This window comes from Grampus griseus (genome assembly GCF_964374135.1).
Source record: "Grampus griseus genome assembly, chromosome: 12".
NCBI classification, from domain to species: Eukaryota; Metazoa; Chordata; class Mammalia; order Artiodactyla; family Delphinidae; genus Grampus; species Grampus griseus.
In genome coordinates this window covers 23,787,190-23,807,288 of record NC_139006.1, presented here as the reverse complement: position 1 = coordinate 23,807,288, position 20,099 = coordinate 23,787,190, and the positions used below count along the sequence as shown (strand labels likewise).

General features: G+C 41.3%; 1 protein-coding gene across 1 annotated transcript in view; it reads right to left on the bottom strand.

Annotated features, from left to right (window-relative positions):
* SFI1 (SFI1 centrin binding protein) overlaps positions 1 to 20,099 on the bottom strand; it is an 80,523-nt gene that overhangs the window by 33,394 nt on the left and 27,030 nt on the right. Inside the window, exons 6-10 of the mRNA XM_082668509.1 lie at positions 15,841 to 15,935; positions 12,251 to 12,368; positions 11,125 to 11,227; positions 2,054 to 2,210; positions 189 to 350 (exon numbers count right to left, since the gene is read on the bottom strand). Of these exons, the coding sequence (XP_082524635.1) occupies positions 189 to 350; positions 2,054 to 2,210; positions 11,125 to 11,227; positions 12,251 to 12,368; positions 15,841 to 15,935 (635 nt within the window). The remainder of the gene's footprint in view (positions 1 to 188; positions 351 to 2,053; positions 2,211 to 11,124; positions 11,228 to 12,250; positions 12,369 to 15,840; positions 15,936 to 20,099) is intronic.

Below are 20,099 nucleotides of genomic sequence, written 5' to 3'. Positions count from 1 at the left end.
ATATGCACTCTTTTGTATGAATATTCCCAAAATGAAACAAAATATTTTAAAAAGAAGTCAACAGAGATCCGAATTGTCTTAAACTGCTGGGTAACTACTTCCTATGTATCTCCTGACTCTTGTCTTATAGGCTGGTGAGCTCTTGCTGTTCTTGCTGTACAGACAGGGCTGGGTGGTGCAAAGGATACAGTGTTTCCAGTGAATAAAGGCCCTCCGCAGCACCATCCTCCTGGCCAGCCCCTCTACCCGCTCGTGGTGGATGTACAAGCTCTCCCTCCGCTTCCAGGCCCACCGCCAATCACAGAAGTGTGTCTGGAGCACAATGACGCAGTGGAATCCCTCAGCCATCTCTGCAACAGAGAAAATAGCTTAAGTGCTGCCCCCTCAAGGTTGGGCGATGAGCTGGAAGCACCTTTAAGACAGGATGAAACCCACTACTGGCAGGCATCAGGGCTTCAAGGCTGCTTGAAGAACGTTAGAATAAAAGGTGTTTTCTTGTTTTTTTGGCCGTGCCATGCAGCATGTGGGATCTTAGTTCCCCCACCAGGGATCAAACCCATGCCCCCTGCACTGGAAGCGCGAGTCTTAACCACTGGACTGCCAGGGAAGTCCCAGAATAAAAGGTTTTTAAACACGGGAGGAATCCCTTAGCTGTCAGTGTATCTCTTCTCTCCCAGCAAAGAGAAAAGGGTTCTATCAAAGGGCTGAGGCTCCTAGTTAGCTACTGAGGAGCAGTAATGGCAACTGCTGCTTTCAAAGAAGACTCCATTTCACTTTTGCCTCTTTATCAGTGTTTCCCGGATGGGATTTCAGGGTCTGAGTCAATGACACACAACTTGGTCAACATGCTGTCAAAGGCTTTTGTGAGCTTTCAGCCAGGCTGCTACAGGCTGCCAGCTCCATCTCCTTTTAAGACTAATTAGCAACTGGCCTGATGAGCTTAAGTCCAGCAAGTGGAAGGGAACTGGTCCTGCAATGAGAATGCCATAACTGGAGGCATGTTAGTCGGCAGCTCATCATTAAATAGCTTCATGCCTTCAACTTCCAGGCTTGGGCAACCAGACAGGTGGTCCCCCGTCACTATTTTCACACAGACACATTCCCTCTCCCAAGAGACAGTGTAGGCAGCCTAGGAGGTCCCACAGGGAGGCCTAGGGTAAGCAGGAGAGCCTAACCCTGTGGCCAGCACAGTGTTCAACTCACTGCTCTGTGGGCTCAAGAAACTGAAGTACAAAAAGTACCTACGATCATGACCTATTTATCATTACTTCTGACCTCTCTCGGGGAAATAAAACCATCAGAATAGTGTTCAAAAGCTCAACATCATAAATCACATGCATCTGCATAACTGAGGACAAACAACCCAAATATCTATTAATACAAGAATGGCTAGGGACTTCCCTGGCGATCCAGTGGTTAGGATTCTGTGCTTCCACTGCATGGGGCATGGGTTCGATCCCTGGTTGGGGAACTAAGATCCTGCAAGATGCACAGCGAGGCCAAAAAAAAAAAAAATAAGGTAAGCCCCTCTCCTGTAAAATACAATCATTTAAAAACTAACATTTATTAAGAACACTTAAAGACACAGGAAAGTATTGATTAGTTGTGTGAAAAAAAAAAAGCAAGATACAGCCTAGATGGGAGAGGAGTCTAGGGGAGAATGGATACATACATGTATATGTATGGCTGAGTCTCTTTGCTGTGCACCTGAAACTATCACAACATTGTTAATCGGATATACTCCAATATAAAATAAAAAGTTAAAAATAAAGATACAAAATTGTGTGTATCATACTAATCATAATAATCACAGTATTTATAGCATAATTAAAATCCTATTGAATTAAATATTGATTAAAAAACAGAAGGAAATATCTTAACTGTGAATTGAGGATGATTTATCTTCCTCCTCAATCTCCTTTTTGAAAATCTGTGGTGTAACATGGTTATATCTCCCCTTAATAAGTTACCACCCTATTGGCAGTAACAGGCAACAGGAGAGTGGGCACTCTGACCAACCCTCTGTCCCTGGAGCTCAGGACTTCCTGCTCACCTTTCCGCTGCCTCTTCTCTCTGCGCACCTGCAGGTATTCCAGCCAGGCCCTCAGGGCTCTCCACTGTTGCCAGTGCTGATGGTGTTTCACTGCGGAGACCATCTTCTGCCTCTCCCTCCAGACATGCAGAAGCTGTTCCTGCCACCGTGACCAAGCCTGAAAACCAGAGAAAAGACAACAGTCAATGGAAGCAGGAAAACAGAGGTGAAGTACTGGTGAGGGAAAAGAGAAACACACACACTGGAAAGGCTAAAATTAGATACACACACAAGAAAGGCTAAAAAGGAGGGGAAATTCCCAAGGAGAATCGTAAGTGATGGGAGTCTGGGGTGAAAAGATCTTTAAGAAGGGTATTCTCTGCTTCCAAAAAGTAATTTTTTTTTGGATTAAGAAGGGGGGAAAAAAAAGGACTAATAAAATCAATGCATATACAAGAAGCAGGGACAATCCAAGGGGTGATATAATTAATTCAGATTGGGGATAGGAGAGGAGGGTCTGCCTTTTCTTTCAAAGTGGGAGGAAGCCTACGGTCAAGAGGCCCTTTCTCAGGGACGTTAGTCTCCAAGACGTGGACCTACAGAAACTGAGGGTCTACAGAAGGATTCCCTTAAGATGATCCATAAATGCACACCCTTGGGAAAGTCTTCGTGCACACTCAACAAAACGCATGCCCTACTTTGAAGGTGACTGTCATAGATGACTTGATACCTTCTCTTATACCTTATACCTTTTTTTTTGGTTTTGTTTTGTTTTGTTTTGTTTTTTGCGGTACATGGGCCTCTCACTGTTGTGGCCTCTCCCGTTGCGGAGCACAGGCTCCGGACGCGCAGGCTCAGCGGCCATGGCTCACGGGCCCAGCCGCTCCGTGGCATGTGGGATCTTCCCAGACCGGGGCATGAACCCGTGTCCCCTGCATCGGCAGGCAGACTCTCAACCACTGCACCACCAGGGAAGCCCCCCCACCCCCCCGCTTATACCTTTTTAAACCTATAACACCTCTTCCCCTTTCCTTCCTCTCAGCTGAATACCATTTTTCCTATTTCACCAAGAAAATAAAAGCAATCAAAAGACAATTTTCTCAAGCTCCCACACGTCCCCCACCTGCCAACAGGCTCTGCCTTCTCTCCTGTTGCTCTGGATAAATTGTCCACTCTCCCATCACAGGTTACCCCTGCCATGCATACAGCCCATCATCTTCTCAAGTTTATCACTCTGGCAATTCCCCCCACTCCCTTCTGCATCATCAGTTTCCACTCTCTACTAGATTTTTAAAATCAGCATTCGAGTGTGTTGTTATTTCTCCCTTAGGGGATGTGACAACCAAAAGCAATGGGTGACCTTTGATTGTACCCTGCACCTGACACTAAAAGAGCAACAATATACAGCTGCAATACGAACTGTATTCTAGATATTACTATATCAACATTACATTTCTTAGATATGACTGATATTGTGGTTATATAGAAGAACATCCTTATTTTTAGGAGATATGAGCTTAAGTATTTAGGGTAAACTTTATGTCTGCAACTTTAAAGCAACTCAGAAAATGTAAAAAATATACCGATACACTTGAGAGAAAGCAAATGTGGAAAGATGTTAAGGATGGGTTAAACTAGTGAAGAGAACCCAGAATCCACCTTTTCTGTGATTTGTTATTTGTCAAAATTAAAAAGTTGGGGATGAAAGATTATTGTCACACAAATACTTTCTGAAGGGAATAAATCAGTGATCCTCAAACCAACCACCGAACACCCCTCTCTAGACCACTATGCCACCCAGCTAACACCCAAGTGCTTTCCTTTCCAAACTCTTCAAAAGGGCTCTCTACCTTTCTCATTTCTCGTCTAAGCTGGTTTTCTTGAATCCTCTCCCCATCGGGTTCACTGAAACTGCTCTTATCAAGGGCATCAATGACCTCCACGTGGCTCAATCCGAAGGCCAAATCTCAGTCCTCACCTGCCCTGGCCTGCCAGAAGCACGTGACACAGCTCATCACACCTGCCTCCACCCGGCTTCCAGTATACCTTGGCCTCTCCTCTGTTCCTGCCGCTGATTCCCATCACTTCACCGGACAGGCTCAGCTCCACTGGCTATACCCATTCCCTTTGTGCTTTCACCTAGTCTCATGGCTCTAAATGTCATCTGCATGCTGAGGACTCCCAACTTTACATCTCAGGTTTGGACTCATCCTCAAGACTCCACACATATATCCAGCTGCCTCCCTGACACCCCCTCGTGGACATTTGGAAGGCCCATCAGGCTGAAGATACAGAGCTCAGAATGGAGCTCCTCCTAATCTTTCCCTACAAATCTGCCTCTCCCTCCAACACCCCCATTTCAGTAAATAGCAACTCCATTGTTCCAATTACTTAGGCCAAAAACCTGGGAGTCCTCTTAGACTTTTTCTCTAACACTTCACATCTTAACTATCCACTAGCAAATCCTGTCGGCAATACCTTCAAAACATACCCAGAATCCAAAACCATCTTCCTATCATCCTTGTCCAGAATCTCTCGTGGAACTTTGTAATCGCTTCCTAACTGTCCTCCCTGCTTTTATCCTTGATTTTCTGAGGTCTGTTCTTAACACAACAGCCAGAATTGTACTTTCTCATTTGTTGTGGTTATGTCACTTAAATCTCTCCATCTTATATGACAATTTCCCTCCCTGCCTTTTTTCTCTTCATGCTACCAATTTGTTAGAGAAACCAGGTCATGTACGCTATAAACTGTCCCACGTTTTAGATTTGTCCGATTGTCTCCTCCAGATGTCTCTAACTTGTCCCTCTGATCCCTGTATTTCCCATGAACTGATAGTCAGATTCATGTTTGGCTTGGTGGGAGTCATGTTCAAATTTTAGGCAAGAACATGTCTCAAGTGCTGCTGGGTACTTCCTGTTACATCACATTGTGGTTGGCTGCCATAGTTTTAGCAATGCCAAGACTGTTCCAGTGGCTTCAGATGGCGTTAATCTGATTCCTCCCTTATATTTCCCTGTTGTCTTTCCTCTGGGTGATTGCTGCCTAGATCCATTTTCTCACTGGGGTGGCAATTTTATAATTCTAATACTCCTGCGTTTATTAACTGAAATTCTATAAAGAAGCCTTACTCTCTCATTAACCCTCTCGTTTTTCAAAGATTAGTTTGTATAGGAAAGGCAGGATAAATGCTTGACTTTGGCCTTCATTAATTTCCAAAGAGTTGAATTAATGCTCTAACAACCCAAAATTGTGACCAATGAGCTTTTTTTTCTCATTATGAATGCATGAATTTTTACATATTTGATATGTTTTCAATCCACAGCAGTCATTATTCTTTTTGATGCTCAAATTGTTCTATCTTAAGCCTATGGGAGTCCTTCTGACACAACCCCATTAACCTCTGTTAATTTCCTCATACTCCTGCACACTATCTCCTAGGCTTATGATGTCTATTTCCTGCTCTATACCTGGAATCACCCATTTCTCCAAAAAGCCTCAGTTCCCTTTAGTGGGAAACAGAAGAGACCACAACTTGGGCACTGGGGATGCTAGAAGCAGTGCCAGTAACAAAGCATTTAAGTCTTTTCAGTAAATAGAGTTAGAAATTCACTATTTTAGAGGAAAAAAAACCATGAGTCCATACTGATATTGACATTTCCAATTTCAGATAACAGGGCTTTTGTTTAATTTCTGATTTTGTACCTGTAATCTTTCCTTTTACACTGAAAATCATGCTTCCTAATGACACAGACATAGTTATTTGCTTTATCTTACTGTAACAGATTCAACCCAACAATCCAAACCTGCTACTTACAATAAGACCACTGAATGCAATTTTAGATCTCTTAGTAGTTCTTTGTGTCCTTAGAACACATCCCACTCGGGATGAACAGCCAAAATATTGTATTTTAAAGTAATTCTTTTCTCTTTGTAGTCATTGCTACAAACTTGGTATGTTTGTTTCAGCGTGTTCTAAAATCCTAGGGATTGGTTCTTTTCCTTTTTGATTTTTTGTTTTTAATTATATCAAATATTTACATGGTTCCAAAGTTAAACCTATGTAACAAAGTAAATTCACAGAAGTACTTTGTTCCCTCCCTTCCCCCATAGGTAACCACTTTTCCTTAGTTTTTGGTTTATTTTTCCATTGTTTCTTCTTGAAAACAGAACACACACACACACACACACACACTCTCACTCTCACTCTCTCTCTCTCTCTCTCTCTCTCCCTTTCTCTCATCTCTCTCTCTCTCTCCCTTCCTTCCTCAAAAGGCAGCACACGATGAACCAGAGGGAGCCTGTTAAGAGGTGGGGTGTGATCACATTACTCCTCCTCTCAAAGCCAGTAGCTTCCCCCTCCCCTGGAAAAAGAGCCAAAGCCTTTATGGGCACAGCCTGCAGAGCCTTACTATTACATCTGCCTCCTTGTCACCTCATGGCCTAATCTTTCCTACTCTCCCTCTCACGCCCATCAATAGATCACAAGCTACGTCAAGTTCACGGGTGGGGTGACTCAATATCACAAACATGACAATTTTCTCCAATCTAATGTAAAAAGTCAGTGTACTATAATAAAAAATCCTAGTAGGCTTTGTTGTGGAACTTGACGAGTTGATCCTAAAATTAATAAGAGTAAAGAACAACTGCCAAGACAATTTTTAAAAAGAACAAGAATAAAGAAGATCTCTTTCCACATATGAAAACTTAAGAGCTATACAGTAAGATCAGGAGTAGTAATGAACAGTTAGCATTTACTGAGGATTTCCATACTCAAAGCATTGCTCTAAGCATATTACATGTATCACTACACTTAATCCTCAACAATCCTATGAGGTAGGTACCATTATTATTTACTTACAGATAAGAAATATAAGGTGGGGTGGTGGTGGGATGAATTGGGAGACTGGGATTGACATATATATACTAATATGTATAACCTGCTGTATAAAAAAAATAAAATTAAAAAATAAAATGCAATAAAAACCAAAATGCAATATTAAAAAAAAAAAGAATTTCCACCTGGGCAGTCTAACTAGAGAACCTCTGTTCTTTCCTACCTGCTTCATTAAATCATAATCAAAACAGTGTGTACTGGCTCAGAGATAGACAAATAGACCAATGGAATACAGAGCCCAGAATAGACCCATGAACAAATGGGACGTTGCTCTATAATGGAGGTGGACTAATAGTCAGTATAAAAAAGATAAAGGATGAACTAACCAGTAAACAGTGCTGCAGAAATTATCCATAAGGAAAATGACAAACTAGGACCCTGTTACACACAATTTATAAAATTAAACCCAAGATGGGTTAAAGACCAAACCATAAGATACAAGAATTAGGTACACTGAAAATAATAACACTTGTATGAAAAAAAAAACCCACCATAAACAAAGCAAAAAAACAGGCTATGGACTAGAATACTTGCAATGTACCTAATAGTCAAAAGATTAGTAAGCAGAATGTATGACAATGTCCACAGAGCAGAAAAAGGCAAATAACCCAACAGAAAAAAAGGAGTGAGGGATAGTAACAAGCTGAAAAACAGAAACTCAAATGGCAAACAAGCGTCTGAAAAGATGCTGGGCTTCATTAGGAATCAGCGAAATGTAAATTAAAGCAACAAGGAATTACCACTTCAGACCTATCAAACTGGTGAAAATGACCAAGTCTGACAATGCAAAGCGCTGATGAGGCCAAAAGAAATGGGAACTGAAATTTTAGCACATAAACTGGCACAGCACTGGAGCAAATAGGTGATGCTTGATAAGGATGACGAGATGATACCCAAAGAAGTTTCACTTCCAGGAACAAGAGAAACTCAGACTCTTGCACAGGGATCTGTGTTTAAGAGTGCTGTCTGCCACATTGTTTGTAATTGTAAAAAACATAATCAGAAGGAATCAACAGGTCAGCAGCACTGAGCAGGTAAATTGAGCCTTATTCAGTACAAAGGCATATTATAGGTAGTTAACAGATCTCTATGTATCAACATGGATAAACCTCAAAAATACACTGTTGCATTAAAAAAAAGCAAGCTGCAAAGTAAATGTACAGTATGACACCATTCATAAGTTTCCTAACAACACAAAGTCAGAACACTTATTCTTTTTTTTTTTAAATTATTTATTTATTTATGGCTGTGTTGGGTCTTCGTTTCTGTGCAAGGGCTTTCTCCAGTTGTGGCAAGCGGGGGCCACTCTTCACCGCAGTGCGTGGGCCTCTCACCATCGCGGCCTCTCCTGCTGCGGAGCACAGGCTCCAGACGCGCAGGCTCAGAAGTTGTGGCTCACGGGCCTAGCTGCTCTGCGGCATGTGGGATCCTCCCAGACCAGGGCTCGAACCTGTGTCCCCTGCATTGGCAGGTAGACTCCCAACCACTGCGCCACCAGGGAAGTCCAGAACACTTATTCTTTATGTATATGTATGCACACATTTTTACAAGTGCAAAAGAACACAAGAAAATGGGGACTTCAGTATCAGGGTACAGGTTATCGCTAAGGAGGAAAGGTGGCGGAAGGAAGGAAGTGGGGGGCTTGAACTGTGAATTTAATTACATTAAATTCTGGGGCAACTATGGAAAATGCTAACACCTTTTAAACCTGTATGTTGGGTACCTGGATATCTTTTAATATTTTTAATAAATGTTTTATATTTAATGTTTTTATTTTTGAAGTACATAATTTAATTTTTTAAAATTTTACATATCTCATGACGTTTGCCCTGCTTAGTTCAGAGATGCTGTGAGGATTAAGAGAATGACTTAAATTTAAGTTCTTGGTAAATCATATGGTACTTATCAGACACAAGGATTTTATTTATAATCTGCACTATAAAATTTGCCTTAGGGCTTCCCTGGTAGTGCAGTGGTTGAGAGTCCGCCTGCCGATGCAGGAGACACGGGTTCGTGTCCCGGTCCGGGAAGATCCCACATGCCGTGGAGCAGCTAGGCTCATTAGCCATGGCCACTGAGCCTGCGCGTCCAGAGCGTGTGCTCCGCAACGGGAGAGGCCACAACAGTGAGAGGCCCGCGTACCACAAAAAAAAAAAAAAAAAAAAAAAATTTGCCTTAGAGTCTCATACAGTGTGGTCCGTATCAGTGTTATCTTGATTGCTCACGTTTTTCATTGGATTTGATTCTGAATGACTCTCGGCTGTCTTCTAAGTTAAATCTAACCTCAAGCAATGAAAACCTGCTATCACTAAAAATATTCATTCAAATCTGTTGTTGCAAGCTTTGAAGGCAACAGTAAAAAAGGAATTCTAAAAGTGTTTTGAGCAATAGCAGCACCAGGAGAACGAGTTTATAGGTTCTCAAAGTGACTATCTGAAAGGGACGATAGCTGAAGTCCATCAGCGACAGAAAACCAGCCTCATTATGTTCCTATGCTTCTGGCATTTTCACATTCATAGCTCCCTCTCCCTCCTGAGAGCACAAGTCTACTGAGGACAAGGCAGCATGATAGTTAAAAGAACAGCTTTGCACTTCTCAGGCTGCCTCAGTTCAAATACTGGCTCTGACCTTTGCTAGGTGCATGACCCTCATTTGAGTTATTTAACCTATAATAATACGGGATTTAAAAAGTAATTTTGAAAATTGAGATAACACATATAAAACACTTAGTCCAGCACCTAGGACAGTAAGACCACAATAAATACTATTACTGCTCCTGCTGTTCTTGTTACCGTTATTATCACTGGCAAGAACTATGTCTATTTCCTTGCTACTGCTTCAGAAGACCTTATGAGTTCAGAGGTCAGCAAATTTTTTTCTTAAAGGGTCAGATAATACTTTTTTTAGGCTTTGCAGGCCACATGGTCTCTGTTGCAACTACTCAACTTTACCGTTGTAGCCTGAAAGCAGCTTAGACAATACATAAATGAACAGGTGTAACTGTGTCCCAATAAAACTTTATTTACAACAACAATCAGCTGGCCAAATCTGATCCATGGGCAAGTTTGCTGACCCCAATCTATGCTGTCTGCATATGATCTCCATATACTGCATATTCTTCCATGGATGATACAAAATGTTGTCAGATTAAAAAGCTATTACTCCTACAGGGACTTCCCTGGTGGTGCAGTGGTTAAGAATCCGCCTGCCAGTGCAGGGGACACAGGTTCGAGCCCTGGTCCGGGAAGATCCCACATGCCCCGGAGCAACTAAGCACATGTGCCACGGCTACCGAGCCTGAGCTCTAGAGCCCACGAGCCACAACTACTGAGCCCATGTGCCACAACTACTGAAGCCTGCGTGCCTAGAGCCTGTGCTCTGCAACAAGAGAAGCCACCACAATGAGAAACCCGCTCACTGCAACGAAGAGTAGCCCCTGCTCGCTGCAACTAGAGAAAGCCTGTGCACAAAAACAAAGACCCAACGCAGCCAAAAATAAATCAATAAATAAATGGAAAAAAGAAGTTATTACTCCTACAATATAGTAACACGCACTTATTTTTCTCCTCCTCCCTGTTCTATTCTCTATGACTGACTTGGCAGCCCTATAAGTACCCAGGAGACACTAAAAAGTGACTGAAGTTCAGAAAGCTTATCAAAGGCCATAAAAAAGCTTCACCAGAGCATACGTTTGGTACAGATGTTAAGCCTTTATAACTGACCAAAAGCTAGTGGCTTTCCCAAAAGGAACTCTAAGAAATAAGCAAAATTATATGAAAAAGCCAGGTTTTCTTTTCAGTCTTAGTTTCTTTTCTGCCCTCGTTTTCTAATTTGCTGTAGGAAAAGAGTAATGAGGAAATAAAGAATATACTGCTGTTTCTTTAAACATATTTATAATTAATTCATAAATCCCGTTCCGGCTCCACAATTAACAGGAGCTCTCTAAAGATTACTGGAAATCACATCTAGCATATTCCTTCCAGCGGCCTCTGTCTGTTGAAGAGTCCAGCCTTCCAAGTTGCCTCGCACCCCACTTCCATCCCTTGAGCTGCAGGGAGGGCCCAGCAGAGAGGCAGCAGCATGACGGTCAGCTTTCTGCTTGGGAGTCCGACCCCACCTGCCCAAGCTCCCACTGTGGGTATGGTGCCTGACGACGTGGACAGAGGACACCAAAGCCCGAGTCTGCTGGACTCACCTGCAGCTGGAGGCTCCGGGCCCTGTGCTTCACAGCCGAGGCATGGAGGGCACGGCCCAGGTGAACCTGTCCCAGTTGCCATCTCCACGTGCTCCACCACACCCTGTCAGAGAGCAAATCAAAGATGGGACCAGTCAGAGCAAGGCCAGCCAGAAAAGAGAAGGGCAGTGAGGGCTGGGCCTCAGACCCTGAGCTCAAGTCCCTCTCCCTAAACAGCCAAGAAACAGTTCTAGAGCTGCCAGTTAAGGGTTGGAAACGGATGGTTCCTAAGGTCAGATCCAGCCTTAGACACTACAGACATGCTCTGGAACTGAGCTTTTAAGACACTGCCATTTGGGACACCAGAGGACCACTGGGAACAATGCACAGTGGAATCAGTCCCATTATATAGCAGCTCATTGCTACACACACCTGGCTTTCAGAGTGGACTAACTCACCCTCCACTGTGTGGACAATGCTGCTGAGATGCAGTGCAAGGCAGCAGTTAAGAGCATGAGCTTTGGCATCAGAGAGATGGGTGGGTGAGCCCTAGTTCTGCTAATTACAACTTATACAGTAAGTCTCAGAAAGGTTGAGTAACTTGCCTGAGCTCATATATCTTAATCTGTGCAATAACAGTATTTCATAGTTTATGGTAAGGATTAAATGAGACACTTCACATTAAAAAATTAACACACACAGAAACTTAACACAGGGTTTTCTAGTAAGTACTCAATTAGTGTTACTTATGATTTAGTGAAAACCTGATCTCAATGTTGAACAAGTTATCAATAAATATTTATTAGGTATCAATTATGTTCAAAACATTGTTTTGGGGTTCTTTAAAAAATATTTATTTGGCTGATTGGGTCTTAGTTGCGGCGCGCGAACTTCTGTCTAGTTGTGGCGCACGGGCTCCAGAGCATGTGGTTTTAGTTGCCCCGCGGAATGTGGGATCTTAGTTCCCCAACCAGGGATCAAACCCACGTCCCCTGCATTGGAAGGCAGATTCTTAACCAATGGACTACCAGGGAAATCCCCAAAACATTGTTTTAAGGTGGGTTTTTATGCTGGTTTTCCAGTAGCATAAAGCAAAGCTGAGGTAAAGTGAACGCTGCTGATCTGTAGGGCAATGGAGTACACTCACCACAAAGTACTCCGCTGTCTAAACTCCAGGGCAGTGGTCTGCATCCGAAGTTTGGTCCTACGAAAAACCACGTAGATCAACCAGGACTTCCAGGCCTGTCGCATCTTTTGTTTTGCATCTAGATGGCACCAAAGAGATTTTCAAAATGGGGCTGGGGGAGATGGATCACTCTGGGTTAAGACAAAAGTTCAAAAGCTCTGACATCCCTCCTTTGAATATCTAAATTCCTCCAGTCTTCTAGTGCCCTCTGCTGGAAAACTTGTGAAGCTCTACAAAATTAATAAGGATGCAGGATGTGAAGAATGGTTATATAAGTGATAACATTTACAAAACTTTTAAAGGAAAATCAGTGTACTGCACTGTTCAGAAATCTTTTATTATAAAAGTCCTTATTTTTTTAGAGTTATATTCTGCAATATTTACACATGAAATAACAGAGGAAGCAGAGAAATGAATGTGGATATGGATATATGTGAGTCGATAATTATTGGAAGCTGGATGATGGGTACACGGAAGTTCATTATTCTACCTTTCCATTTTGTAGATATTTTTAAATTTCCATAATATAAAGTTAAAGAAGTCATGTTATAAAATTTACTGTTTGAAACAATAATTGTAAAGTAGAATAAGCAAGACAAAAGGAAAGGATACTATATGTATCTGTTTGAGAAACAGAATAAGAAGGACCAGTAATGATCCTGGAGGAAAGAGAATTTACTAAATATGGGAGGCACAAAAGTCCATAAGTCTCCCTTTGTGGTAAATTCCATTTTCATTATGAAAGTCATCACTGATGACATAAGTTTCTTTTCTTTTTAGAACACAAAGGAGAAAATAAAATTATGTAAAACATTTTGAGGACATTCTCCAAAATGTGGTCAGGATGACTAGAGCTATACTTTATATTTCATAGTTGTTGACAAGTCAAGTCAAAATATGAAAAAGAATTTAACATGCAGCTTCTTTGGGCCCACCTCAGACCTCATGAATCAGCACATCTCAGGCAACAAGGACTAGTATGGTGCTGTAGCTTAGAGTTTAAGCTCCTGAGTAAGATAAGCTGGGCCTGAGTACTGACCTTGTCACTGAGCTAAGTAACCTCACACCAGTTCCTCATCTGCAAAATGGTGCTTCCCTTCAAGGTATGTTTGCAAAGAGTAAACGAGATTATCTATAAAAAGAAGAAAATAAATCCAAGGAGATAAAAGAAGAGGTACTTATAATATTCTGGGGAAAGAGATGAGGCTTAATCTCAGGCATTGGCAAAGAAAAGATGAGTGCAAGGGACACCTCAGGGAGGCATGTTTTAAGAGAAGATAACTAAATGCTGTTACGACGAAGCCATTCATAAGTAAGGTTTCTTGCTTAGCTAGGAAAAGTAGGAAGAGCAGGTCTAAACGGGGAGCAGTGGACAAGCTGTACTGGGGACTTGCTGAGTTTGAGGTGCCTATAGGGCATTCATGTGAAATGGCTATGAGAAACAGCAGGCTGCATTATCATTTTGAAAGTTAGTGCCTTTTTCCCCTTAGGCTCCCCACATGGGTTTCTGGGTTCAACTCGAGGAATCAGACACTGACCAGAGCTAAACTGTCCACAAGATCACTAAGGGACAACCTGGACAAAGAAGATCAGAAGTAAGCACTGCAATGTGACACATGGCAGCAAGACAGACAACAGTCCCAAGTGCTGCGAGAGAAACACAGCCAGAACACTGCACCAGCAGGGCAGGAACAGCCAGTTCACACAAATCATGCTTAAGTGAGTGGTAGGTGCCAAAACCATGCCATATAGAGAAAACCATAGGGATATGATCACACAGGAGTTCCTGCTCAGAGATCACACATCCTGGAAAACAGGAAAGGGAATCGAACAAGTCTTCCCTTTGACTTGGAGTTATTCTCTCTCAGAGACAATGCACTCATCCTTCACAAAAGCTTCTGAGATTTTGTGAAGGCAAAAGTAAATCTGGGCTCTCAGTAAACTAGGAAAAGTGGGGATTTTCCTCAACTTGATAAAGAATATCTACAGAAAGCCTATAGCATACTTAATGGTGAGAAACTCAAAAGCTTTTCCACTAATCAAGTATAAGGCAAGGATGACCCCTCTCACTCCCTTTCAACATCATATTAGAAGTTCTAGCTAGTGCAACTAGACAAAAGCAATAAAAGGTATACAGATTGGGAAGGAAGAAATAAAACTGTCTTTGTTTGCAAATGACATGACTGTCTATGTACAGAAGCCAAAAAGAATTGACAAAAAAAACTCCTGGAACTAATAAGCAATTCATAGCAAGGCTGCAGGATGCAAGGTTAATATACAAAAGTCAACTGATTTCCTATATTACAGCAATGAACAAGTGGAATTTGAAATTAAAAACACACCACCATTCACAGTAGCACTCAAAAAAATGAAATATTTAGGTATAAATCTAACAAAACATATATGAAATCTGTGTGAGGAAACTACAAAACTGTGATGAAAGACATAAAAGAAGAACTAAATAAATGGGGAGAGAGTCCATGTTCAGGATAGGAAGACTCAATATTGTCAAGATGTCAGTTCTTCCCAACCTGATTCATAGTCAATGCAACCCCAACCAAAATCCCAGCAAGTTATCCTGTGGATATCACAAAATGATTATAACATTTATATGGAGGCAAAAGACCTGGAATACCCAACACAATATTAAAGAAGGAGGCTGGAGGACTGACACGACCTGAGTTGAAGAATTACTGTAAAGCTACAGTAACCAAAACAGTGTGATATTGACAAAAGAAGTGACAGATCAGTGTAACACAGCAGAGAGCCTGGCAACAGGCTCTTATAGTCAACTTATCTTTGACAAAGGAGCAAAGGAATACAATGGAGCAAAGATAGTCTTTTTAACAAATGGTATAGGAACAACTGGACATCCACATGCAAAAAAGACACAGACCTTACACCCTTCATAAAAATTAACTCAAAATGGATCACAGACCTAAATGTAAAACACAAAACTATAAAACTTCTAGATGATAATGTAAGAGAAAACCTAGATGACCCTGGGTATGGTGATGACTTTTTAGATACAACACCAAAGGCACCATCCATGAAAGAAAAGATTGATAAGCTGGACTTCATTAAAATTAAAAACTTCTGCTCTGCAGAAGACAATGTCAAGAGAATGAGAAGACAAGCCACAGAGTGGAAGAAAATATTTGCAAAAGACATATCTGACAAAGGATTATTATCCAAAATATACAAAGAACTCTTAAAACTCAACAAGAAAACAAACGATCCAATTAAAAATGGGCAAAAGAACTTAATCGACACCTCACCAAAGAAAATACACCCTAATGTAAACTATGGACTTTGAGTGATTATGATGTGTCAGTATAAGTTCATCAGCTGTAACAAATGTACCACACTGATGGGGGATGCTGATAATGGGAGAGGCTATGTATGTGTTGGGGAGTGGGTGTATGGGCAATTACTACCTTCCCCTCAACTTTGCTGTGAGACTAAAACTGCTCTTAAAAATAAAATCTTAATAAAGGAAAAAAAAAGACAAATGGAGACATTTTCTTTAGACGTGTACTTCCTTTTCTCACCATGATCCTCGGCTCTCAGGTACCTGTTCCTCATCTCCCGCTGCTGATGCACGTAGGTCTTCCAGGTTTGGAACATCAGGTTATACAAGTAATATCTGAGGAGCCAAAAAAGCAAATAGCGTTTCTTTAAAACAAAACAACTCCTAATCCGACATACCCAGTCCGTTCTGTACTTAGGAGAAATTAACCAGAACACTTCTGACACAAAAAAGCCAATCTATATCCTAAGCTAAAATTGGAGTGTCGTTCTCCACACCTTATATTATTACCAAGGAAGAAAGGTGTGAATTATCCTAGAATAACTTCACCTTCAGCACCCACAAAGCTGTGGCATTTGGAATGACAGTCATATCTCAATCATCCACACCATGTAAAACATAACCTCTCCTTTGCACTAAAAGACAGTCAATGTTCTCCTTCGTCTTTTCTGTCTCAATACATACATTATACACATTAAGTCGGTCAGTCCCAGGGCTTCCCTGGTGGCGCAGTGGTTAAGAATCCACCTGCCAATGCAGGGGACACAGGTTCGAGCCCTGGTCTGGGAAGATCCCACATGCCGCAGAGCAACTAAGCCTGTATGCCACAATTACTGAGCCTGTGCTCCAGAGCCTGCAAGCCACAACTACTGAAGCCCACGCTCTGCAACAAGAGAATCCACTGCAATGAGAAGCCTGCACCGCAAGGAAGAGTAGCCCCTCCTCGTTGCAACTAGAGAAAGCCGCGCACAGCAAAAAAACAAAAAGCACCCAAAAAAAAAAAAAAAAAGACTGTCAGTCCCTCCATATCTTCACTTCACCCATTTCCTAAAACTTGATTTCATACTCTGTCAGCTTCTTAGAACAATTCAGCGATGTCTGTATTTATGGATATCTGAAATATCCATAAATCAGAAACCCTGCCCCGAAGAGCTTAAAGACATGATTATAATGAGTGAATACCATTTGAAAAAGACACAATGTATAAGACATACTAAGTTTTTACTTTAAAAAAGGTATAGGGCTTCCCCGGTGGCGCAGTGGTTGAGAGTCCGCCTGCCGATGCAGGGGACACGGTTTCATGCCCCAGTCCGGGAAGATCCCACATGCCGCGGAGCGGCTAGGCCCGTGAGTCATGGCCGCTGAGCCTGCGCGTCCGGCGCCTGTGCTCCGCAACGGGAGAGGCCACAACAGTGAGAGGCCCGTGTACCGCAAAATAAGATGTATAAAAATACGTATGTGATGTAATTCCCAATTTTTACTTTTTCTTCCACTTATCTTTGGGACTACAAATGTCAAAGATTAAGAGTTTCTTCTCTCTACTGCTAAAAAAATAAATTTTTAAAGTTTTTTCTATTTTCTTAATGTTCTATATTGGGCATATATTTTCTCCCAATCAATACAAATTAAAACTTTATTATTTTACAACACAGAATCAGAAATTATACAGAAGTGAGAGTCAGTGAGAAAAACATATTCAAATCATTAGCATGATCATTACATAATGATTACTTGAATTAGAGGGGTATCTCTGTGTATATGTGCTCACAATGCACACAGTATTGTGTGCTTGGGCTTAATTTAGGACTTTGATCTTGCTTGCTCTAAAAAGAATTTGAAGAAATACAGAAAATAATCCAAAACTCTTCTCGTTGCAAGGATGGTCCAACCTTCACAAACTCAATCAATGTGATACCTCACATAATAGAATGAAAGAAAAGAATCATATGATCATCAGTATCTCAATATAATAAAGGCCACATATGATAAGCCCACAGGTAACATCATGCTCAATGGAGAAAGGCTGAAAGCTTTTCCTCTAAGATCAGGAACAGGACAAAGGTGCCCACTCTCACCACTCCTACTTAACATAGTACTGGGAGTCCTAGCCAGAGCCACTGGGCAAAAAAAAAAAAAAAGGCATTGGAATTGGAATGGAAGAAGTAAAACTGTCTCTATTTGCAGATGCCATGATTTTACATACAGAAACTCCTAGAGACTCAACCAAAAAATTGTTAGATCTAATCAATGAACTCAGTAAAATCATAGGATATAAAATTAACGTAAGAAACTAAGTAGCGGGCTTCCCTGGTGGCGCAGTGGTTGGGAGTCCGCCTGCCGATGCAGGAGACGCGGGTTCGTGCCCCGGTCCGGGAGGATCCCACATGCCGCAGAGCGGCTGGGCCTGTGAGCCATGGCCGCTGAGCCTGCGCGTCCGGAGCCTGTGCTCCGCAACGGGAGAGGCCACAACAGTGAGGGGCCCGCGTACCGCAAAAAAAAAAAAAAAAAAAAGAAACTAAGTAGCAATTCTATACAGTAACAACAAATTATCTGAAAAAGAAATAAATCAATTTCATTTACAATAGCATCAAAAATAACAAAATGCTTAGGAATAAATTTAACCAAGGAGGTGAAAGGTCTCTACTCTGAGAACTACAAGACATTAATGAACGAAATCAAAGAAGACAAATAAATGGAAAGGTATTCCATGTTCATGAACTGGAAAAATATTGTTAAAATGTTAGTACTACCAAAAGCCATCTATAGACTCAATGCAATCCCTATCAAGATTCCAATGGCATGTTTACAAAAGTAGAAAAAACAATCCTAAAATTTATGTGGAACCATAAAAGACCCCAAACAGTCAAAGCAATCCAGAGAAAGAACAAAGCAGGAGGCATCACACTTCCTGTTTTCAAGCTATAGTATATTATGGCACTGGAATAAAAACAGACAAAGAGACTAATGGAATAGAGTTGAGAGCCCCAAAATTAACCCAAGTATATACCGTCACCTAATATTTGACAAGGGAGCCAAGAATATTCAATGGAAAAAAGACAGTCTCTTCAATAAATGGTGCTGGGAAAACTGGATATTCACATGTAAAACAATGAAACTAGATTCATATCTAACACCACTCATTAACTAGAAATGGATTAAAGACTTAAATGCAAGACCTGAAACCATGAAATTCCTAGAAGAAAATATAGGAAAAAAGCTCTTTCACACAAGTCTTAGCAATGATTTTTTGGATATGACACCTAAAGCACAAGCAACAAAATAAAAAATAAACAAGTGGGACTACAGCAAACCAAAAGGCTTATGCACAGCAAAAGACACAGCCAACAAAGTGACAACAACAACCTACAAAATGGGAAAAAAATATTTGCAACCCATATAGCTGATAAGGAATATCCAAAATATATGAAGAACTCATATAACCCAATAGGAAAAAAAACAAATAATCCAATTTAAAAGTGGGCAAAGGACCTAAACAGACATTTTCCCAAAGGAGATATACAAATGGCCAACAGGTACATGAAAAGATGCTCAACACTACTAGTCATTAGGAAAATATAAATCAAAATCACAATGAGATCAAAATCACCACACACCTGTTAAAATGGCCGTCGTCAAAAAGACAAAATAGAATTATAATGTGCACCTAAATTTATATAATGTTATAAACCAATTTTACTTCAATTAAAAAAAGGAAAAGTAGGAAATTAGGTCTCCAAAAAATAAGACATAAAAAAGAAAAAAAAAGACAAGAGAGAACAAACGCTGGTGACGATATGGAGAAAAGGGAAACTTGTGGACTGTTGGTAGGATTGTAAATTGGTATAGCCACCAAGGAAAACAGTATGCAGGATCTTTAAAAAATTAAAAATAGAACTACCAGACAATCCAGCAATCCCACTTCTGGAAATATATCCAAAGGAAACAAAAACACTAACTTGAAAAGATATCTGCACCACCATGTTCACATCAGCATTATTTACAATAGCCACGACAGGGAAACAACCTAAGTGTCCAAAGGTGGATGAATGGGTAAAGTTGTGGTATCTGTATACAATGGAATTTACTCAGCCATTAAAAAATGAGGAAACCCCATAAAAACATACACATTAAAAAAAAGAGGGGGCTTCCCTGGTGGCGCAGTGGTTGAGAGTCCACCTGCCGATGCAGGGGACACAGGTTCGTGCCCAGGTTCGGGAGGATCCCACATGCCGCGGAGCGGCTGGGCCGGTGAGCCATGGCCGCTGAGCCTGCGCGTCCGAAGCCTGTGCTCCGGAACGGGAGAGGCCACAACAGTGAGGGGCCCGCGTACCGCAAAAAAAAAAAAAAGAAGAGGAAACCCTGCCATTTGCGACGACATGGATGGGCCTTGAGGGCATTAGGCTAAGTGAAATATATCAGACAGAGAAAGACAAATACTATATGATCTCACTTATATGTGGAATCTTAAAAAAAAAAAAAAAAAAAAAACTCAGGAAAAGA